The sequence below is a fragment of the Mustelus asterias genome, chromosome 1 (assembly GCF_964213995.1).
Source record: "Mustelus asterias chromosome 1, sMusAst1.hap1.1, whole genome shotgun sequence".
Classification (NCBI taxonomy): Eukaryota; Metazoa; Chordata; class Chondrichthyes; order Carcharhiniformes; family Triakidae; genus Mustelus; species Mustelus asterias.
In genome coordinates this window covers 45,434,781-45,456,867 of record NC_135801.1, presented here as the reverse complement: position 1 = coordinate 45,456,867, position 22,087 = coordinate 45,434,781, and the positions used below count along the sequence as shown (strand labels likewise).

At 46.0% G+C, this 22,087-nt stretch overlaps 1 protein-coding gene across 1 annotated transcript in view; it reads left to right on the top strand.

Annotated features, from left to right (window-relative positions):
• The window catches only part of gucy1b1 (guanylate cyclase 1 soluble subunit beta 1), a 213,927-nt gene that overhangs the window by 12,155 nt on the left and 179,685 nt on the right, over nt 1–22,087 (top strand). Inside the window, exon 3 of the mRNA XM_078212040.1 lies at nt 13,581–13,681. Within this exon, the coding sequence (XP_078068166.1) occupies nt 13,581–13,681 (101 nt within the window). The remainder of the gene's footprint in view (nt 1–13,580; nt 13,682–22,087) is intronic.

The following is a 22,087-nucleotide window of genomic DNA, read 5'->3' as shown; positions in this document are numbered from 1 at the left end:
TATGAAGTGATTAGGCTATCTTTTCAGCTGTGTTAAAACTGACTGAGCGACATCCATCCCAGATGCCAAGGCAGTGCAGCATGTAAACCTGGCTGGCTTCTGGCTGATGCAGATAATGAGTGTTTGCTAATAATCACACAATGGTCCTGCTGAACCACTCAGAACAATGCTAACATATTGCAGCTTTGTGTCCATGCTTTCATGTGACAGATCTCTGCATCCTGATGTCCAATGGCACCTTGAGGCTCTGTATCAAGATGCAGCCTCTGCTTTAATCATGTGTGAGAGTTGTCATTTGGAGAGATGGTGATGTCTGGATTTTTCATAGAATCAAAGAATGAGCATAGAATCCCTACACTGCAGAAGGAAGCCATTCAGCCCCTTGAGTCTGCACCGACAAGCAATCCTACCCAGGCCCTATCCCCATAACCCCACATATTTACCCCACTAATCCCTTTAACCTACGTATCCCAGGACACTAAGTGGCCATGCTAAATTGCCCATCAGCCTAACCCACACCTCTTTGGATAGTGGGAGGAAACCGGAGCACCCAAAGGAAACCCACGCAGAAATGGGAAGAATGTGCAAACTCCATACAGACAGTGACCCAAGCCGGGAATTGAACTCGGGTCCCTGGCGTTGAGGCAGCAGTGCTAACTACTGTGCCACCCGCCCAAGGCACAGAGATAAATGGTTAATGCTTGATGGCCTGAAGATGGAGAAAGAATTCAGACAAGCCACATGAGGATGCCATTGCATGGGCACAATGTGGAAGACATGCCCATGACAATGTCATGGCCATAAAATACTAGGATGAATATGCCCTTTAGAGAATGAAAGCTGCCAGGTTACATGTGACTCCAAGTTCACAACAATGTTGTTGTCTTCTAAATGCCCTCTGAAATAGCTAGCAAGCCACACAGTTGTATTCAACCACTATGAAGAAAACACAAAGAAATGAATCCAGACTGACTACTTGCCATCGACCTAGGCACTGGAAACAGCAAACACAATTCTGTCGACCCTGAAAAGTCCTCCTTACTAATATCTGGGTCTTGTACCAAAATTGGGAGAGCTGTCTCACAGACTAGTAAAGCAACAGTCTAACGTAGTCCTATTCGGAATTAGACCTTGCAGACAATGTTCCAGACACTATCGCCATTCTTGGGTATGCCCTGTCTCACTGTCAGGATAGGCCTAGCAGAGGTGGTGGAACAGTGATTCTAGAAACAAACAAACTAGAAGCAGGAGCAGGCCATTTGGCCCTTCAAGCCTGTTCCACCATTCATTTTGATCATGGCTGATCATCAAATTCAATATCCTGATTTCCACACACCCTCGCCCCCCCACCTCATATCCCTTGATCCCTTTAGCCCCAAGAACTATATCTAATTTCTTCTTGAAATCAGACGTTTTAGCCTCAACTATTTTCTGTGGTAATGAATATACAGTTGGGAGTAGTAGCTCTGGGAGTCCTGAACATTGACTTTGGATGCCATGGTGTCTCATGGCACCATGTTTGAAGTTTTATTTATTATTGTCACAAGTAGGTTTACATTAACACTGCAATGAAGTTACCGTGAAAATCTCCTCAAGATCAAACATGGGTAAGGAAACCGCCTGCTGATTATCATGTATTGACCCCCCTCACCTGATGAATCAGTACTCCTCCATGTTGAACACCACTTGGAGGAAGTACTGAGGGTGACAAGGGCACAGAATGTACTCTGAGTGGGGAACATCAATGTCCATCAAGAGTAGCTAGGTAATAGCACCAAAAACTAAGCTGACCGGGTCCTAAAGGACACCACTGCTAGACTGGGGCTGTGGCAGGTGATTATGGGACCAACAAGAGAGAAAAATATTGACCTCATCCTCACCAACCTGCCTGTCGCAGATACATGTGTCCGTGACTGCATTGATCGGAGCAACCGCATCGATCGGAGCAACCACTGCACAGTCCTTGTGGAGACAAAGTCCTGTCTTCATATTGAGGATACCCTCCATCGTGTTGTGTGGTACTACACTGTGCTAAATGGGATAGACTTGGATCAGATCTAGCAACTGAAGACTGGACATCCATGAGGTACTTAACCACAATCTGTAACCTCAAAGCCCGGCATATCTCCTACTCTACCATTACCACTAAGCCAGGGATTCAACTCTGGTTCAATGAAGAGTGCAGGAGGGCATGCCAGAAGCAACACCAGGCATACTTTAAAAAGAGGTGTCAATCTGGTGAAACTACAAAACAGGACCACTTGTGTGCCAAATAGTATTAGCAGCAAGTGATAGACAAAGCTAAATGATCCCACAATCAACAGATTAGATCTAAACTCTGCAGTCCTGCCACACTGAGCTGTGAATGCTGGTGGACAATTAAGCAACTCACTGGACGAGGAGGTTCCACAAATATTTGCTAAGGAGCCGCACAAAAGATTAATTAATGCACAAGGTTAGTACACATGGGATTAGGGGTAATTTATTAACCTGGATAGAGACCTGGCTAAAGGGAAAGCAGAGTTGGAATAAATAGATATTTTTCTGGTTGGCAAGATGTTACTGGTGCCACAGGGTTCAGCCCTTAGGCTCCAACTATTTAAATCTATATTAATAACTTGGATGCAGGGATAGTAGGTATCATAGCCAAATTTGCAGATGACACTAAAACAAGTGGAATAGTTGTGATAAGTGAATGGGGCAAAATTTAGCAGATGGAGTTTAATGTGGAAAAGTGTGAGGTTATCCATTTTGGTCGGAAAAATACAGAGGCAAATAATTATCTAAATGGAGAGAAACTTCAGAGTATTTTGGTGCAGAGGGATCTGGGTGTTCTTGTGCATGGATCACAAAAAACTAGTATGCAGGTACAACAGGTTATAATAAAGGAAAATTGAATTTTAAAAAATTGCTAAAAGAATAGAATTAGTGAGACCGCACTTAGAATATTGTGTATAGTTTTGGTCCCCTTGAGGAGCGATGTAGTTGCATTAGAGGCAGTTCAGAGGAGGTTCACTAAACTGGTTCCAGAGATGGGGAGGCTTGTCTTACAAAGAGAGATTGGGCAGTTTAGGCCTTTACTCCTTGGAGTTTTGATGAATAAGAGGAGATCTAATTGAGATATATAAGATAATAAAGGGGATTGACAAACTAGATGTGGAGAAGATGTTTCCTTTTGTAGGGCAATCTAGAATGAGAGGTCACAGTTTTAGGATAAGGGTGGCAGATTTAAAACCGAGATGAGGAGAAATTACTTCTCTTGTGTGGTCATGAGTCTGTGAAATTAACTACCACAAAGCATGATGGATGCTGGGACATGAAGTAAATTTAAGCAAGCGGTGAACAGATTTTTAATTAGTTAGGGTTTGAAGGTTTGCAGTTTGCAATGGCGAACGGACAGGAAAGTGGAGTTGAGGCCGGTAGCACAGTGGTTAGCTGCTTCACAGCTCCAGGGACCTGGGTTCGATTCCCGGCTTAGGTCACTGTCTGTGTGGAGTTTGCACATTCTCCTCGTGCCTGCGTGGGTTTCCTCCGGGTGCTCCGGTTTCCTCCCACATTCCAAAGATGTGCGGGTTAGGTGTGACCAGAACTGCACAAAATACTCCAGCTGTGGGCTTATCAAAGTTCTATACAACTCCAAAATGCTTTTGTGATCTATGCCTCGATTGATAAAGGCAAGAGCGCCATGTGCCTTTTTCATATACAAACTGACCAATCTTGATGCCATCCACAAATTTACTAATCCTACCCCCACATATTCATCTATCATTTATATAAATGATAAATAATAGGGGATCTAGCACAGATCACTGGACACTGACTTCCAGTCACTAAAGCAGCCTTCTGTTATCACCCTCTGTCTCCTACAACTAAGCCAATTTTGAATCCACCTTATCAAATTACCCTGTATCCCATGTGGGACCTTGCCAAAGGTTTTATTGAAATCAATCAACTGCACTACCATAACTTACACGTTGGTGAGGCCGTGCCTGGAGTATTGTGTTCAGTTTTGGTTGCCTTGCTATAGGAAAGATGTTATTAAACTGGAGAGAGTGCAGAAGAGATTTACAAAGGTGTTGCCAGGACTCGAGGCACTGAGTTATAGGGAGAGATTGGACAGGCTAGGACTTTTTCCTTTGGAGCGTAGGAGGCTCAGGGGTGATCATCTAAGGGTGTATAAGATTATGAAAGGCATGGATAGGGTAAATGCACTCAGTCTTTTTCCCAGGGTTGGGGAATTGAGAACTAGAGGGCATAGGTTTAAGTTAAGAGGGGAGAGGATTAATAGGAACCTGAGGGGCAACTTTTTTACACAGAGGGTGGTATGTATGTCAGGGGCAGGGACATTGACAACATTTAAAAGGCATTTGGACAGATATATGGATAGGAAAGGTTTAGAAGGATATGGGCCAAATACAGGCAAATGGGGTTAGATTAGATGGGATTTTTGGTCAGCATGGACCAGTTTGGGCTGAAGGGCCTGCCTCCGTGCCATATGATTCTACACACCTGGTCACCTCCTCAAAAATTTCAATCAAATTTATTAGGCATGATCAAACCTTGCCTCTTCAAGTGGAGGTGCATTCTCTGCAATTTACTCCAATAGTTTCCCTTCCACTGACATGAGACTCACTGGTCTTATCTCTACAATGTTTCTTAAATAGCAGAACCACATTAGCTGTTTTCCTGTCCTTTGGCAGCTCCACCATGGCCATAGAGGAATTAGACATTTAGGTCAGAACCCCTGCAATCTCCTCCCTGCCTCCCACAGCAGCAAGGGACACAATTCATCTAGACCTGGAGATTTGTCCAGTTTTAAGCCTGCCAACACCTCCTTGTCACTTCAATTTGTTCAGGAACCTCGTAGTCTCTGTTCCTACCTTTCATATCTTAATGCTCATTCTCTTGGGTAAAGATGGATGTGAAGTATTTGTTAACTCTCTAATAATGTCCTTTGGCTCCACCCGCAGAATGTCTCATTGGTCCCTATTGAGCCCTAATCTTTCCCTGGTTATCCTCTCCCCATTGATATACTTATGGAATATCTTAGGATTTTCCCTATTTTTTTTACCAGAGTTTTCTCGTATCCTCTTTTTGCACTCCTAATTGCTTTCTTAAGCTCCACCCTGCACTTTTTGTACTTCACTGATGCCTCTGCTGATTTGCTGTGCATGTACTTGCTAAAAACCTCTCTTCTCTTTCTCATCGTATCCTGAATATTTCTGGTCATCCATGGTTCTCTGGGCTTGTTACTCCTTCCTATTAGAGGGAATATATTGGGATTGTACCCATCCCATTTCCTTTTTGAATGCCCTCCGACTGCTCTTCTGTAGATTTCCCTACGAGCAGCTCTTCCTTGGCCAGGTCCTGCCTTATTTTACTAAAATGTGATCTCTCCCAATCCAAAACTATTTTTTTGCAACTTGTCTATTTCTTTGTCCTTAACAGACTTAAATGGTACCATGTTGGGGCTGCTATCTGGGCCTTGGTCCAAATATGGATAAAACAGCTGAAATTGAGTGGAGGTGAGAGTGAATACTCTTGGCATGAAGGCAGCATTTAGCTGAGTTTGGCATCAAGGAGCTTTTGCAAAATTCATGTCAATTGGAATCAGGAAAAAAGCGCTTGACTGGTTAGACTCATACCTGGCACAAAGGAAAATAGTTGTGATTGTTGGAGGTCAATCATCTCAGTCCCAGGACATCACTACAGGGCTTCTTCAGGATAGTATTCTAGCCTCCGTCATCTTCAACTATTTCATCAATGAACTTCCTTCGACCGTGAATTCAGTGGGGATGTTCGCTGTTGATTGCACAATGTTCAGTACGATTTGTGACTCATTGGATACTGAAGCAGTCCATGCAAATATATGGCAAGATCTGGACAGCATTCAGGCTTGGCTGATAAGTGATAAGTAATATTTGTGATGCAAAACTGCCAGGCAATAATTTCCAAGAGGAGAGAACTTCACATCTCCCTTTGACATTCAATGGAATTACCATCACTAAATCCCTCACTATCAACATCCATGGAGTTACCAATGACCTGAAACTGAACTGGACCATAGAAACATAGAAAATAGAAGCAGGAATAGGCCACCTGGCCCTTCGAGCTTGCTCCACCCTTTGTTTTGATCACGGCTGATCATCAAATTCAATATCCTGATCCCACATTCCCCCAAATCCCTTGATCCCTTTAGCCCCAAGAGCTATATCTAATGTTTTGGCATCAACTACTTTCTGTGATAGTGAATTCTGCAGATTCACCACTCTCTGGATGAGGAAATCTTTCCTCACCTCAGTCCTAAAATGTTTACGCCTTATCCTCAAACTATGACCCCTAGTTCTGGACTCTACCACCATTGGGAAAATTCTTTCTGAATCTACCCTCTAATCCCTTGAAAATTTTTAAAGTTCCTATGAGATCCCATCTCACTCTTCTCAACTACAATGAATATAATCCTAACCAACTTAGTCTCTTCTCATATGACAGACTTGCCATCCAGGAATCAGCCAGGTAAACCTTTGCTAGGGTATCCTTCCTCAGATAAGGATACCAACATTGCACACAATACTCCAGGTGTGGCCTCACCAACGTCTTATACATTTGCAGTAAAACATCCCTATCCCTATACTCAACCTCTTGCGATTTGTCTTCTTTACTGCCTGCTGTACCTGCGCGCGCACTTTCAGTGACTGCTGCCTGAGGACACCAAGGTCTCGCTGAGTGTCCACCTCTCATAATTTACACTCATTCTAATAATAATCTGCTTTCCTGTTATTGCTACCCAAGTGGTTAACCTCACATTTATTCACATTATACTGTATCTGTCATGCATATACCCACACATTCAGCCTGTCCAAATCCTGCTGAAGCATTTCTGTATCCTCCTCACATCTCATCCTCCCACCCAACTTTGTATCATCTGCAAACTTGGAGATAATACATTTAGTTCCCGCTTCCAAATCATTAATATATAATGTGAACAGTTCGGGTACGATCACAAATCCCTGTGGTACCCCACTAATCACTGCCTGACATTCGGAAAAAAGACCCATTTATGTCAACTCTTTGCTTCCTATCTGCTAACCAGCTTTCTATCCATCTGAAGATACTGCCCGCAATCCCACGCACTTTAACTATCATGTAGTCTGCCCTGTGAGACTTGTCGAAGGTCTTCTGAAAGTTTAAATAAACCACATCCACCAATTCTCCTTGGTCAACTCCACTAGTTGCATATTCAAAGAATTTCAGTAGATTCGTGAAGCATGATTTTCCCTTTGTAAATGCACATTGACTTGTCTGATTATACCACTGCTTTCCAAATGCTGAGCTATGAAATCCTTGATAATAGACTCTAGCAACTTCTCCAGTATTGACATTAGGCTCACTGGCCTATAGTTCCCTGTTTTCTCTCTAGCTTCCTTTTTGAATAGTGGCCTCGCATTGGCTACCCTCCAATCTGTAGGAACCAGTCCAAAGAATTTTGAAAAATGACCACCAATGGATGTATTATTTCTAGGGCCACTTCCTTAAGTACTCTGCAATGAAGATTATCAGGTCCTGGAGATTTATTCACCACCTTCAATCCCATCGATTTCCCCAACGATTTCTCTACTAATACTGATGTCCTTCAGCTTCTTACTAAAACTTGCTTCTCTCGGAACTTTTGGTATATTATTCTTGTCTTTCTTTGTGAAGACAGAAGCAAAGTGCAAATTTAGTTCCTCAGCCATTAAGGGGTATATGTTTGTTGTTGTCAATCTTTTTCTCTTCACATATAAAAACTTCTACAGTCTGTTTTTTATGTTCTCTGCTAGCTTACTTTCATACTCTTATTTTCTCCGTCTTAATGAATCCTTTGTTCCTCCTTTTGCTGAATTTTAAACTGCTGCCAGTTCTCCGGTCTATTGTTGTTTTTCTTGCCAATTTGTATGTTTCTTCTTTGAATATAATATTTTTTCTAATTTCCCTTGGTTTGGCTACAGTTCCCTTACCACTCTTGCGCCAAACAGGAAGAAACAACTTCTGGAGTTCAGCTACTCATTCCTTAAATGCCTGCCATTGCCTGTCCACTGTCCTTCCTTTCAGTAATGTTTTCCAGTCCATCATTGCCAATTCATGTCTCATACCATTATAGTTAACTTTATTGAGATGCAGGACCCTGGTCTTAGAGTAGAATCATAGAATAGAATCACTACGGTGCAGAAGGAGGCTGTTCAGCACATTGAGCCTGTACCGACAACAATCCCTCCCAGGCCCTATCCCCATAACCCCACATACTTTACCCGACTAATACTGATAACAGTAAGGGAGAATTTAGCATGGCCAATCAATCTAACCTGCACACCTTTGGAGTGTGGGAGGAAACCGGAGCACCTGGAGGAAAGTCACGCAGACACAGGAAGAACGTGCAAACTCCATACAGACAGTGACCCGAGACCAGAATTGAACCCGGGTCCCTGGCGGTTCGTAAGGCAGCAGTGCTAACCACTGTACCACTATCCACCTGGACAAAAAATTCTATCATATTATGGTCAGTCATCCCCAAGGGTTCTCGAACAACTAGATTGTCAACAAATCCTTTCTCATTGCACAATACCCAGTCTAGGATGGTCTGTTCTCTTGTTGGTTCCTCAATGTATTGGTCCAGAAAAGTATCCCGTATACATTCTAGAAATTCTTCCTCTATTGTTCCATGACTAATTTGACTCTCCCAATCGATGTGCAGATTAAAGTCACCCATAATCACAGATGTTTCTTTAACACAAGCATCTCTGATTTCCTGTATAATGCTATTTCCAACATTACCACTACAGTTTGGTGGTCTGTATGGAATACACTCCACTTTCCAGGATGAGTGCAGCTCCAACAACACTCAAGAAGCTCAACTGCTTGATCAGCATCCTCTTCACCAACTTAACTCCATCATCCACAGTGGCAGCACAGTGTGTATTATGCATACGATGCACTGCAACCACTCACCAAGGCTCCTTCGACTGCAGCTTCTAAATCGTGACCTCCATAACAGGACAAGGACAGCAAACACAAAATCTTAGAACTCCCTTCATGGCAGCACTCTGGGTGTTCCTGCACCAGATCGATTACAGTGATTCGAGAAGGTTGTTCCCTATCACCTTCCCAAAGGATGGGTGACATGTGAAGGCATTGCTAGTGAAAATCATATCCCATGAAAGGATAAAAGTAATAGCATCTGGACCTGCACAGTGGCACAGTGGTTAGCACTGCTGCCTCACAGTGCCAGGGACCCGGGTTTGATTCTAGGCTTGGGTCACTGTGCGGAGTTTTCATGTTCTCCCTGGGTCTGCGTGGGTTTCCTGCGGGTACTCCGACTTCCTCCCACAATCTGAAAGATGTACTGGTTAGGTGCATGACCCAAACAGGTGCCAGAATGTGGTGATTAGGGGAATTTCACAGTAACTTCATTGCAGTGTTAGTGTAAGCCTTACTTGTGACTAATAAATAATATCATTTTTTAAAAAGCAATATTATACTTTTAGTCCTGCTAACATTTTTGGAACACTTATTTCTATGGTTGCTCTTTCACATCATCTTCATGTTCCGCTGTAGTCTAACTTTGTTTAAAAAGTGAGGCAAATATTTATTAAGCCAGTTCCTCACACTACCACCTTTCACTCAACTTCCGTCATTCCAGTGAGAACAAACCAAGTTTCTCCAACCTCACCTCATAGCTAATGTCCTCCATACCAGGCAACATCCTGGTAAATCTTTTCTGTACCCTCTCCAAAGCCTCCACATCCTTCTGGTAGTGTGGCGACCAGAATTGAACACTATATTCCAAGTATCCCATGATGTAGATGTTGTTAGAACTTATTGTTTTATATACCTTGCTGCTTAACACACAAATTGTTTTATATACCTTGCTTCTTAACACACAAATTGTGTTAATATGTGAAAGGATTCCATGGAAAGTAAAGTCAACGTGTAGTCGAACCAAAAAGAAAACTGACAGAAGGTTACGGGTTCCAGGTTGAAGCTGGAGCAGGAAGAAAATAGATTGATTACAAATGACAACCTTAATACAAGGAGAAATTTCTTCACTCAGAGGGTCATGAATGATTGAAATTCTCTCCCCAGAGGGCTGTGAATGCTCGTTCACTGAGTATGTTCAGGACTGAGACCAATAGCTTTTTGATGTAGAAGTTCTGTCATGATCTTACTGAATGGCAGGGGCAGACTTGGGGGGGGCTGGATGATCTAATCCTGCTCCCATTTCTTGAGCTCTCATCTTGTATCAATAAAAAGCCACATTAATATAAATGCACAAATTACTGTTATATTTTATATAATGTTATATTTTGTATAATGTGAATGTGGGTAAATGGTGTATACATATGAGAGACAGTAGTTTCTCGACAAATATACACCTGGGAGAGCACAAGAAAAGTATATTATCAGCTTCAGGTAAGTATATCATCTGCTATTTCATTCGTAAACAGTTGATTTCAGCACCAGTCAGGTCGTCATCAGATTCCGTCTTTTCAACTTTCAGCAAACCTTCCTAGGATGGATGCCAAAAAATATATTTGGACCAAAGCATTCATAGAACAAAGAACATTACAGCAAAGGAACAGACTCTTCGGCCCTCCAAGCCTGCACCAACCATGCTGCCCATCTGAACTAAAATACTGTACCCATCAGGGACCATATCCCTCTATTCTCATCCTATTCATTTAATTTTCCTATATCTGCTTCCAGCAGTGAGTTCCAGGCACCCACCACCCTCTGTGTAAAAGAAAACTTGCCTCGTACATCTCCTTTAAACCTTGCCCCTTGCACCTTAAACCTATGCCCCCGAATAATTGACTCTTTCACCCTGGGGAAAAAGTTTCTGACTATCCACTCTCTCCACGCCCCTCGTAATCTTATAGATTTCTATTGGATCGCCCCTCAACTTCTGTTATTCCAGTGAGAACAGCCCAAGTTTCTCCAACCTCATCTCGTAGCTAATGCCCTCCATACCAGGCAACATCCTGGTAAATCTTTTCTGTACCCTCTCCAAATCCTCCACATCCTTCTGGTAGTGTGGCAACCAGGACACTACATTCCAAGTGTAACCTAACTAAGTTTCTATAAAGCTGCAACATGACTTGCCAGTCTTTCAACTCAATGCCCTGGCCGATGAAGGCAAGCATGCAATATGCCTTTATGACTACATTCTCCACCTGTATTGCCACTTTCAGTGACCTATGCACCTAGATCCCTCTGCCTATCAATACTCTTAAGGATTCTGCCATTTACTGTATATTTCCTATCTGTATTAGACCTTCCAAAATGCATTACCTCACATTTGTCCGGATTAAACTCCATCTGCCATCTCTCTGCCCAAGTCTTCAACCAATCTCTATCCTGGTGTATCCTCAGATGATCCTCATCGCTATCCTCAATTCCACCAACCTTTGTGTTGTCCGCAAATTTACTAATCAAACCAGTTACATTTTCCTCCAAGTCGTATATATATCAGCAAAGGTCCCAACACTGATCTCTGAGGAACGCCACTAGTCTCACAGCCCTCCATTCAGAAATGCACCCTTCCACTGCTACCCTCTGTCTTCTATGACTGCCATGATGTGGAGATGCCGGCATTGGACTGGGGTGAACACAGTAAGAGTTTTAACAACACCAGGTTAAAGTCCAACAGGTTTATTTGGTAGCAAACACCATTAGCTTTCGGAGCGCTGCTCCTTCGTCAGATGGAGTGGAAATGGCACATTTCCACTCCATCTGACGAAGGAGCAGCGCTCCGAAAGCTAATGGTGTTTGCTACCAAATAAACCTGTTGGACTTTAACCTGGTGTTGTTAAAACTATTCTATGACTGCACCAGTTCTGTATCCATCTGGCCAGCTCACCTCTGATCCTGTGCGACTTCACCTTTTGTATCAGTTTGCCTTGAGGGACCTTGTCAAAGGCCTTGCTGAAGTCCATGTAGATAACATCCAGTGCCCTATCCTCAATCATGTTCATCACTTCCTCAAAATTCAATCAAGTCAGTGAGACACGACCTCCCCTTCACAAAACCATGTTGCCTCTTGCTAATATATCCACTTATTTCCAAGTTGGAGTAAATTCTGTCTCAAAGAATCCTCTCCAATAATTTCCCTACCACTGACATAAGGCTCACCGGCCTGTAATTACCTGGATTATTCTTGCTACCCTTCTTAAACAAAGAAATAACACTGGCTATTCTCCAATCTTCTGGGACTTCCCCTGTAGCCAGTGAGGATGCAAAGATTTCTCTCAAGGCCCCAGCAATTTCCTCCCTTGCCCCTCTCAGTATTCTGAGGTATATCCCATCAGGCCTTGGGGACTTGTCTACCTTAATGTTTTTCAAGACCCCCAATACCTCCTTTTTGATCTCATCATGACCCAAACTATCTACACACCTTTCTCCAGACTTCTCTTTGGTGAATACTGACACAAATACTGACTGGTTTCAAAAATGGGCATTTTTGAGCAGCTACAAGGTCAACCAATTATCACAGGGAAATAAGTCATAGAACCACTACAGTGCAGAAGGAGGCCATTTGGCCCATCGAGCCTGCACTGTCAACAATCCCACCCAGGCCCCACCCCGCAACTCCAACATCTACCCTGCTAATCCCCCTAACACTAAGGGGCAATTTAGACATGGCCAATCCACCTAACCTGGGCGGAAACTGGAGCACCTGGGGGAAATCCACGCAGACATGGAGAATGGGCCAACTCCACACAGTCACCCGAGGTCAGAATTGAGCCAGTGTCTCTAGTGCTGTGAGGTAACAGTGCTAACCACTGTGCTCCACCTCCCTCCCTCTCTTCCCCCCCCGCCCCTCCCCCCCCAAGTATTTGGGGTTGGGGAGGATGTTGGAATAAGGAATGCACCTACTGTATAGATTAGATGGTAACTGTAGTTTCAAAACCAATGTCCTCAGAGCTAACTTAATGGCGGTGTTTTTTGAGTTAACTGATTTACTGATCTATTCTAGTGGGATCAGAACCACATCTTAAATCTTTAGAAGTGATGGCAGTTTTAAATTTGTCCCTGTTTCTTTCCAGGATGCTCCTAACATTTCAAAGAAAATGACATAACAAAAAATACATACTGGGAAATAGCAAACAGTAGCTGGAATTTTACCAGCATGTCCGCCCGAGGCTCGTAAGATCCTGCCTGAGGCGAATGGAGAATGTCGTTCTGCGAGCCTTGTCTGCCCCGATTCTGGGGTGGACGTGCTGGTAAAACTCCGGCCAGTATGTATGTCTTTCCCTTTGCAACATTTAGAATTCAGTGACATTTTAGCATTATTTTGTTACAATGGTTGCATTTTCATCATACTCATGCATAAGTCATAAAATATTTGTGTCCTTAAATTTCCATGGAATTTCTCTGACAGGAGATTGGTGGAAGCCCTCAAGAAATACCATAAGTGACCATTTTTAGCTGCTGATGCTGTTTTTCTCAGGAGAAATCATTCACTGATGTTTATTCAGAAAACCAGGAGAACCCCAGCTGAAATATTGTGTATCATATTTTGTCGATTTTTTTTTTCCTTGTTGTAGAAAAGAAGCACAGCTGGATGTGGAAGGACAATTTCTAGTACGGATTATATATGATGATTCCAAAACATATGATTTAATCAGTGCAGCCAGCAAAGTTCTCAGTAAGTATGCTTATCACATTTATAATATGTAAACATAGGAAATAGATCTTATTCAAAGTAAACTTTGGACTTCCTTGTCATTACGGGCATGATGTATTTGTCTTAAGTTCAGCTACTTAAAGCTTCTAGCATTCTTCTCATTTACCTCATAGCTGTGAAGTTATAAGCATTTATTCCTTCTGTCCACGCTTGACTATATACCTGAACTAGATAGGGTTGAATTTACTCCTTACAGACTTCAATATTGCATCTAACATTTTGCCATGAGGGTGGCACGGTGGCACAGTGTTTAGCATTGATGACTCACAGTGCCAGGGACCTGGGTTCAATTCCAGCCTTGGGTGACTGGTTGTGTGGAGTTTGTATGGTCTCCCCATGTCTGTGTGGGTTTCCTCCGGGTGCTCTGGTTTCCTCCCATAGCCCAAAGATGTAAAGGTTAGATGGATTAGCCGTGGTAAATACGTGGGGTTACAGGGATAAGGCAGTGGGTGGGCTGGGTAGGATGCTCTGTTGGAGGGTTGGTGCAGATTCGATAGGCCGAATAGCCTCCTGCTGCACTGTAGGGATTCTATGATTTAAGTTTATTGATGAAGACAAGGATTCGATGATCTGCCATGATCAAAATGGATGGTGGAGCAGGCTTGAAGGGCCGAATGGCCTACTCCCTGTTTCTAGTTTCTATGTTTTGGACATTCACTTGTATAGCTTGTAGGGGATTCTTTTTTCATTTGCGTTGGGAAATTGCTGTGAGGCTGACTCAGATTGTCACATCTGCAGGAAATTTCTTTCTTTTGACATACTAGAGGACTTAAATTAGAGTGTGAATTAGAGACACTCCACAGGTTAGTGAAGGGGAGGAATTTCTGGATGTCTTTTTCAGAGTACAGTCACACCTTAGGGAAAAGTACAGATGTCGGAAAGGGACAACATGATTCTCACACTGCAGCATTGGGAGAACTGAGGGGAGAAAAGAAGAAAGACGGATAATGAGGTTGTCAAGAGGAGAATCACAAAATTATACAGTGCAAACAGCCCTTCAGCCCATCGAGTCTGCACTGATATGTGAGAAACACCTGATCTCCCACCTAATCCCATTTACCAACACTTGATGTTATGATGTGCCAAGTGCTCATCCAGGTAATTTTTAAAGGATGTGAGGCAACCCACCTCTACCACCTTCCCAGGCAGCACACTCCAGACCGTCATCACCCTCTGGGTAAAAGGTTTTTCCTCACACCACCCCCCCCTGCCACCCCCCCATACCTCCTGCCCCTCACCTTGAACCCATATCCCCTCATGCTAGACCCTTCAACAAAAGGGAACAGCTGCTCCCTATCCATGCTGTCCATGCCCCTCATAATCTTGTACATCTCGATGAGATCACCCCTCAGTCTTCTGTCTCCAATGAAAACAAACCAAACCTATCCAAACTCTCTTCAGAACTTAAATGTTCCATCCCAGCAGGATCCTGGTGAATCTCCTCTGTACCCTCTCCACTGCAATTACATCCTTCCGATAATGTGGTGACCAGAACTGCACGCAGTACTCTTTGTGCCCCCAAAGTTCTGTACAACTCCAGCATGACTTCCCTGCTTTTGTAATCTATGCCTAGATTGCTGAAGGCAAGAGTCCCATATGTCTTTTTTCAGCATTCTACTAACATGGCGTTCCGTCTTCAGAAATTTATGGACAAACAAGTTAAGGTTGTTGTTCCACAGAACTTCCTAGTGTCATGCTATTCATTGAATACTTCCTTGTCAAATTACTCCTGCCAAAGTGTATCACCTCCCACTTTTCAGGGTTAAATTTCATCTGACACTGATATGCCCATTTGGTCATTCAGTCTATATCTTCTTGTAGCTCAAGACAGTCTCACTGTTTACCAACCGACCAATCTTTGTTATCCACAAACTTGCTAATCCTACCCCCACATTGTCATCAATGTCACTTATATAAACGATGAATAATAGGGGATCCAGCACAGATCCCTGTGGTATGACACTGGTTTCCGGTTATTAAAGCAACCTCCTGTTATTACCATCTGTTGTCCAAACCTGTGTATTTCAACCTCTAGAGAATAACGACACAAAGTCAACTTTAATTAAACACAATTTTCTTTATTCTGTAGCTACTTAAACAACAGAAATACTTGCAATGCATAAACCAAATACTTCCTATCTGTTACTTTACTTAAGGTTGCTTTCCGCTTGCAATTAAAACCTGGTCAGGATTTTGTTGTCACATGGAATCAGTTATTTGTGCACTTCTTCTTCCAGATGTTGTCTCTCCTTGTGAGCTTGGTTCCTGGGTACTTCACACTGCCTTTCTGAACAAGTTCTTTGTGTTAGCAGAGTTAAAACTCTTTCCAAACCCCACTGTCCAGATGGATCTCGGTTTGCTTGATCTGGAGCTGGCCATGTTGGTGGCAGCAGGGGCGGAGGAGGAGCCGGTGGCGGGCGTGGAGAGACCACCGCAAGAGCATCCACCACCAGACCCTCAGGAAGAAGGGCAGGGGGCTGCCATTGAGGGCCAGGAGGTGGGTAAGCAGGCTCCCGAGAGGGTGCACAGAAGGCGGAGGGTGCCGAGGCCAAGGAGGTACAGGCCCCGCAATTCCTTCGAGGCCTTCTCGGAGGAGATGTGCCATCACCGGCTGCGCTTGTCCAAGACCACACGGCACCTTGGGGGAGTGGCGGCCACCCGCTCCCTGTGGACGTGAAGGTGACGGCAGCCCTCAATTTCTATGCCTCCGGGTCATTCCAGGCTCCCGGTAGCGACCTAGCTGGTATCTCCCAGGCCTCCGTGCACAGATGTGTGCGGCAGGTCACAGATGCCCTGTGTGCCCGGGCAGGGCAGTTCATTAATATCGATGTGGGCCGTGCACAGCAGGAGGCCCAGGCTCTCGGCTTCCCATCCATCGCCGGGATCCCAAATGTGCAGAGTGCAGTGGATGGCACGCACATCGCCTTGTGGGCCCCCTATGCAGGGTTGCAGTGATTTGTGAACCGGAAGGGGTTCCACTCCCTGAACGTTCAAATTGTCTGCGACCATCGGCTCAAGATCATTCAGGCCACCCAGGGAGTGTCCATGACAGCTTTGTGATCCAGCAGTCAGACATCCCTGGGCTCTGAAGACCAGCCCAGGCTCCCGGGATGGCTACTGGGTGACAAGGGTTACCTGCTAAGGTCATGGCTGATGACGCCTGTGTGGAGGCCCCAGACCGAGGCAGGACCCACTACAATGAGGCCCATGCAGCCACCTGGTCCGTCGTTGAGCGGTGCATCGGCCTGCTGAAGATGCAGTTCCGCTGCTTCACGCATCATTATCGTTCGCTGCACTCTGCACAACATCGCTCAGCAGCGGGGAGACAAGCTGGAGGAGGAGCAGCAGCAGTGAGGGGGCGAGGTGGGCACCCCAACACATGAAGAGCCGGAGGAAAGACAGCGGGCGGCAATGGCAGGTATCCGGCAAGGAAGGGCAGCTAGGGACGCCTTGATTGCAGCCCGGTTCACCTAGCTGGTGCTGTGCAGTGAGGGGCAACCAACTCACATCCACAAGAACCCAGGAGCAAACGCAGCTGCTATTCCCCCTCCAAATCAACCTGAGCCCTCACCCTTCCCCTGCTCCTGTCATCCCACCACCCTCTCCCCCAGAAACATCCGACCCTATTAATATGCCTGGGCTGGCAATGGTTGCGAGTCTTGGTTGAAGGCTGGAGGATGATGATGAACATAGAACATAGAACATTACAGCGCAGAACAGGCCCTTCGGCCCACGATGTTGCACCGACCAGTTAAAAAAAAAACTGTGACCCTCCAACCTAAACCAATTTCTTTTCGTCCATGAACCTATCTACGGATCTCTTAAACGCCCCCAAACTAGGCGCATTTACTACTGATGCTGGCAGGGCATTCCAATCCCTCACCACCCTCTGGGTAAAGAACCTACCCCTGACATCGGTTCTATAACTACCCCCCCTCAATTTAAAGCCATGCCCCCTCGTGCTGGATTTCTCCATCAGAGGAAAAAGGCTATCACTATCCACCCTATCTAAACCTCTAATCATCTTATATGTTTCAATAAGATCCCCTCTTAGCCGCCGCCTTTCCAGCGAAAACAATCCCAAATCCCTCAGCCTCTCCTCATAGGATCTCCCCTCCATACCAGGCAACATCCTGGTAAACCTCCTCTGCACCCTCTCCAAAGCCTCCACATCCTTCCTGTAATGTGGGGACCAGAACTGCACACAGTACTCCAAGTGCGGCCGCACCAGAGTTGTGTACAGTTGCAACATAACGCTACGACTCCTAAATTCAATCCCCCTACCAATAAACGCCAAGACACCACTCACTGTTGTGCACACTGGGATCCTGCCCCTGGTGCAACTCAAGTCTGACTCCTACCTGTACTCCGAATGCACGCTGCCACCCTGACCCACGTAGCTGTAAGGGTTGAGGACACATGTTATTTGGGGGGGGGGGGGAGGGGGTGGTGGAGGAGGGGGGGGAGGGAGGGGGGAGGGGGGGAAGGGGGGGGAAGGGGTGGGGGGGCACTTGTACCAAGGGTCAGGTGGATGTTGGGGAAGGTAGAGCAAGCACTCTGAAACAAGAGCTGAGTCTGCAAGGCTCAACAGAGCACCTCTATGTTTGGGAGTCGGAAACACTGAGCTGTGGGAAGGTGGTTGGGAAGAGAATCAGAGACGCATTAGTCACAGCATGATGTGCAATTAACAGTTTATTGTGCTCTTAACATAAATGATTACCAAACCCTGGCTAATGCTGACCTTCACCCGTGCCCTGTAGTGAACTACAAGTTTCTAGCTTTGTGTTGTCTACTGCTTCTTCCAAGTGCTACTCCAGGATGCACATCGGAGGTAGAGGTGTCCAGCTGTGATGCAAGCCCTGCTGCATGTGATGTCCTTGACGGACATCCCCTGGGTGGCCAGGACCTGGAGGGCCTCGGCTGACTTGCGGATGGCACTGTTTTGGTGCCACCCTGTTCATCTCACTGACCCTGAGATGCCCCGGTGTGAGGAAGGGGGGAAATAGGAAGGTCTCTGGATGTCCGGGATCTCCTTGGGTGGAAGACCTCGGCATGGCCTCAAGCCCTTCCTCCTCCCTTTGGGTGCCCAGAGGCCCCAGGGGCACTCCATGGGATGCCAGGGTAGCTGGACTGAGCTCCAGAAGCTCCAGCATCACCTGGCTCTGCCAATCCTGGAGGCCGAGATGCATCTGCCCTATGATGTGTGATCCTTCAGCCCGCCTCTTGGTGACATGGCGAAGCTCCGGAGCCCCTCCGCTACTGCATCCTGTGAGCAAGCCAGGCTCTGGAGCCCCTCACCAGTTGCCCTCTGAGCCTGGGCTAAGTTGTCGAGGCTCACAGCCACAGCCTGCTGTGTCTCCAGAATGCCAGCGAGAGTCCCAGCCATGGCCAGCAGTGTCTCCCACATACTCCCAACATCCATGGCCATCCTTGATGCCAGAAACACACTCGCCTGTGGCCCGTAGTGTCTCCAGGAGGGCCTGGAACCTGTCACCCATGAGGACAGACCCCTGAGCCAGACTTCTCACTGCGGTCGCCACCCTTACAGTGTTGGCCTGGGTCTCACGCTGTGTCGGCACCACCTCCTGCAACAGCACACTCTGACTCCCCTAAACAGCCTTGCAGTCACAGCATGGTTGCTGACAGCCCTTCCACAACTCCCCGGGTTTCCTGATGCATCTCCACCAGCCTTGGGAGGAACAAACCCAGAGGGCCGACAGCTGGCTTGGGGACAGCTGAATCCTGGCCTCCGGCAGACCTCCGTGTGCCCGAGCCCTCTGATATGCCCGCCTCCACCGATGTGCATCAGTGGCTATGATGTGCTCACCAGATTGTGACCCAGAAGCCTCAACACTAAAAGTACCCACGTGGTGATCGTCTGTGTGTTGGTGGGTTGTATGGTACATGCCGGTGCCGCTTCAGTGGTGCTGCCCTCGGAGGATTCATCAGTGCCTCCCTCCGAGGTGTCATCCAGGGGGTTGTGGGCAGTTTTCTCCAGAGCAGCAGGGGCGGCGGCAACACCCGAAGGGCTGGGTTCCTCTGGGTCCAGAGCTGGAAAAAATAACACGCATCAGGGGGAGGGAGGCAGAACATTCTATGAAGCATCACACTTACTTCGATGAAGAACAAGGTTGAGGGTGCGTTTCTGCTCACTTGCATGATGTACGTCAACCTGGCTGTCGGTGACTTTTCGGGATGGCCCATCACCCTCTGCCACCTACATGGCACGCTCCTCCATGCTACTCAGTTACCGCAGGTCAGGCACACCACCTGAGTCGTCTCCTGTGCGTTGTGAATTTTCATTTCCTGTGGGAACACACGGTGGATAGCAAGCATTAACATATTGCAGTACATGGTGCGCTATGCGTACCTGTGTCTCGGGCGTTGTGCTGATAGTTTCGGGGAAAGCGGTCACCACTGAAAGGTGCTCATTGTGGGATGAGGGGAAGGGATTAGATTCTGTTCCTGGGGGAAGGGTCACTTGTTGCATGGCCGTTAGGTGTCTAAGCAGGGTTGGAGATCCGTGCCCAGCATGTGCTGGGTTCCAAGCGGGATGTTCACTCACACTTGCTGCTCGCAGAAGGTAGTTCATTTTTTTGTGGCACTGCCTAACAGAGCGCGGTGTCAGGCTCCTGACATTCACCACTTCAGCCACCTCCTCCCACAATGCCGTGGCAGATGCACCCCTTGGGTTAGGGCTCTGGCCAGGGAAGAGACGATCACGTCTCTCCTCCACGGCATCGAGCAGGTGCTTCTGGTCTGCCTTCGAAAATCTGGGAGCCAGTTTCCGAACAGCCATCTTTGTGGTGTGACTGTCTGTGTGTCCATTCCTGCAGCTTATATACAGCTCTGGTTTATTAGGGGAGTGCGGGTGCAGTGAGTGCGGCCAGTCACGGGCCCGTTGGCAACAAATACCTGTGAGAGATTTTGAAGGCTGCATTCAGTTGCGTGTCATTCATCCCTCAGGGTGCTGATTGGCTGCCATTCAATAGGCTGTTGTGTCCGGTGGGGGGGCTGCAATACTCAGGGTTCCTAATCGATTAGATGTTGTGTCCGGCGGGGGGCTACAATACTCAGGGTTCCTAATCGATTAGATGTTGTGTCCGGGGTGGAATGCAATACTCAAGGCTCCCATTCAAGAGAGGGAATGATCACAAGCTGGAGTTGTGCATGTCAGCACAACGCTAGTTCTCTGCAGGACAATATGTTTAGCGGATGGAGGGAATGCGTTCCCGCATTATCCGGATCCATGGGGCATGAAGTGAGTGGGCAGCCATGCCTGTGTGTGGGGGGAGATGGGGGCGGGTGGCCAGCGATGAGGCCAGTGATCTGTGTTGGGAGGGTTGTGGGGGCCAGTGATCAGGCCAGCAATGTCTCTGTGAGGGGTTGTAGGGGTCAGCAATGAGGCCAGCGAGTTTTGGGGGCCGCCGATTTCAGGCTCTTTAGCCTGCCCCCCAAGCATTTAATGATGTTCATGACTGGGCCTTCTGCATTGCACAGAGTGCGGAGATTTGGGTGAGAAGCTGATCTGAGAAACCAGTCAGGATTTAGAACAGTTTTCCTGCCAATTCAGCACGTTAGGGAGAATTGCCCCCAGTGCTCCTTATGCAGCATTTTGATTATTGCTATTTACTTTAGCAATTACTTACTTAACCTGCCACGTTAATGTTTGAAGTTTAATGTCCAGATTTGCTAAATCAAGGGTGTTAATCGTGGACACTCCTCCACTATAAGCAGTTGCCAAATCATTAATTAACTCCGCCCTAGATGACCTTTTGGATCACTAAACCATTCTTGCTCTTCATTTGTCACTTCTTGATTTAACTATCTCTGTGTTAAATAAAAATATAACTCCTGAAGTTGAGAGGGACACCAATCAGGTAAATGTATTTTAGTGAAATCCAATACAACTGGTATTCATAACGAATATTGTCATACAGTATCCTGTTTGTATCTGTTTTTACTAAACCATTTTGAGGTCCAAGAGTATTCATAGGACAGGAATATACTATTCGTAGAGATGAGATAGTTGAGTAAAATTCAAATTCAACTGTACAATGTACAAAAGAAGGTACTGAAGAGCTCAGTTTAACTCTCCAATGTACTTGATATTTAAGATGATCCTTATCTGCATAATAAACCCCTTTGAAACACCACTTAACAGGAATTTGTCTTCTACCAATCTCATCTCAGGGTATATAAGTTCTACGTAACATTGTAAATCGTACACAGTTGTCACTAAAAGATGTTACTCGCCGTGACATAATTAAACCTCATATAAACTGAAACATGGCACAATGGGTTTGATTGTACCATTGTATAGCAAACTCCTATTTAAACATGTTTGGACACCCAAACATAACCATT